The sequence below is a fragment of the Neopelma chrysocephalum genome, unplaced genomic scaffold, assembly GCF_003984885.1.
Source record: "Neopelma chrysocephalum unplaced genomic scaffold, ASM398488v2 Primary Assembly neopelma1_200, whole genome shotgun sequence".
Classification (NCBI taxonomy): Eukaryota; Metazoa; Chordata; class Aves; order Passeriformes; family Pipridae; genus Neopelma; species Neopelma chrysocephalum.
The window spans coordinates 2,031-2,922 of NW_020897862.1; the positions used below are offsets into that span (position 1 = coordinate 2,031).

Below are 892 nucleotides of genomic sequence, written 5' to 3' on the forward strand. Positions count from 1 at the left end.
CCTGGAGGGTCTGTGGTGGATCTCTGGTGGGTCCCTGGAGGATCCATGGTGGGTCCATGGTGGATCCGTGTTGGGTCCCTGGGAAAACTGTGGTGGATTCATGGTGGGTCCATGGTGGGTCCCTGGAGGATCCGTGGTGGGTCCCTGGAGGATCCGTGGTGGGTCCCTGGTGGATCCATGGTGGGTCTGTGGTGGATCTCTGGTGGGTTCCTGGTGGATCCGTGTTGGGTCCCTGGGGAAACTGTGGTGGATCCCTGGTGGATTCATGATGGGTCTGTGGTGGGTCCCTGGTGGATTCATGGTGGGTCTGTGGTAGGTCACTGGGGGATCCGTGGTGGATCCATGGTGGACCTCAACGAGGGGGTTGTGCAGCCCCACCCCACGCTGGCATCCCACTAGGGTGGATTTGGGCACCTCCCTCCTGCCCAGGGCTGATGTTGGGGTTCTCTTGGTGTTCCTCACGGTCCTTTTCCCATCCCTCCCCAGACGCAACTCCATGCTGATGTCCAACATCCTGGCCTTCGTGTCGGCCGTGCTCATGGGCTTCTCCAAGATGGCTTGGTCCTTCGAGATGCTCATCCTCGGCCGCTTCATCATCGGCCTCTACTCCGGCCTCACCACCGGTTTTGTGCCCATGTACGTGGGTGAGGTGTCCCCCACCGCGCTCCGGGGGGCCCTGGGGACCTTCCACCAGCTGGGCATTGTCCTGGGCATCCTCATTGCTCAGGTGAGTGATGGAGAACTTTTTATGGGGGGGTGTTTCCCCTGTTTTTAGCACTGGTGCTCGAAAGGTCTGCAGGGACGAGGTGCTGTAGGTCTGCATGGCCCTTCAGGTGGAGCTGGGGTGGGATGGTTGGAGCTGGAGCTCAGCAGGAGCAGGGTTGGGATGGTT

General features: G+C 60.9%; 1 protein-coding gene across 2 annotated transcripts in view; it reads left to right on the plus strand.

Moving 5' to 3' along the window:
• SLC2A1 (solute carrier family 2 member 1) overlaps window positions 1-892 on the plus strand; it is a 6,990-nt gene that overhangs the window by 1,279 nt on the left and 4,819 nt on the right. For both annotated transcript variants that reach the window (XM_027702971.1, XM_027702970.1), the window contains exon 3: window positions 487-727. In XM_027702971.1, coding sequence (XP_027558772.1) covers window positions 487-727 — 241 coding nt within the window. The remainder of the gene's footprint in view (window positions 1-486; window positions 728-892) is intronic.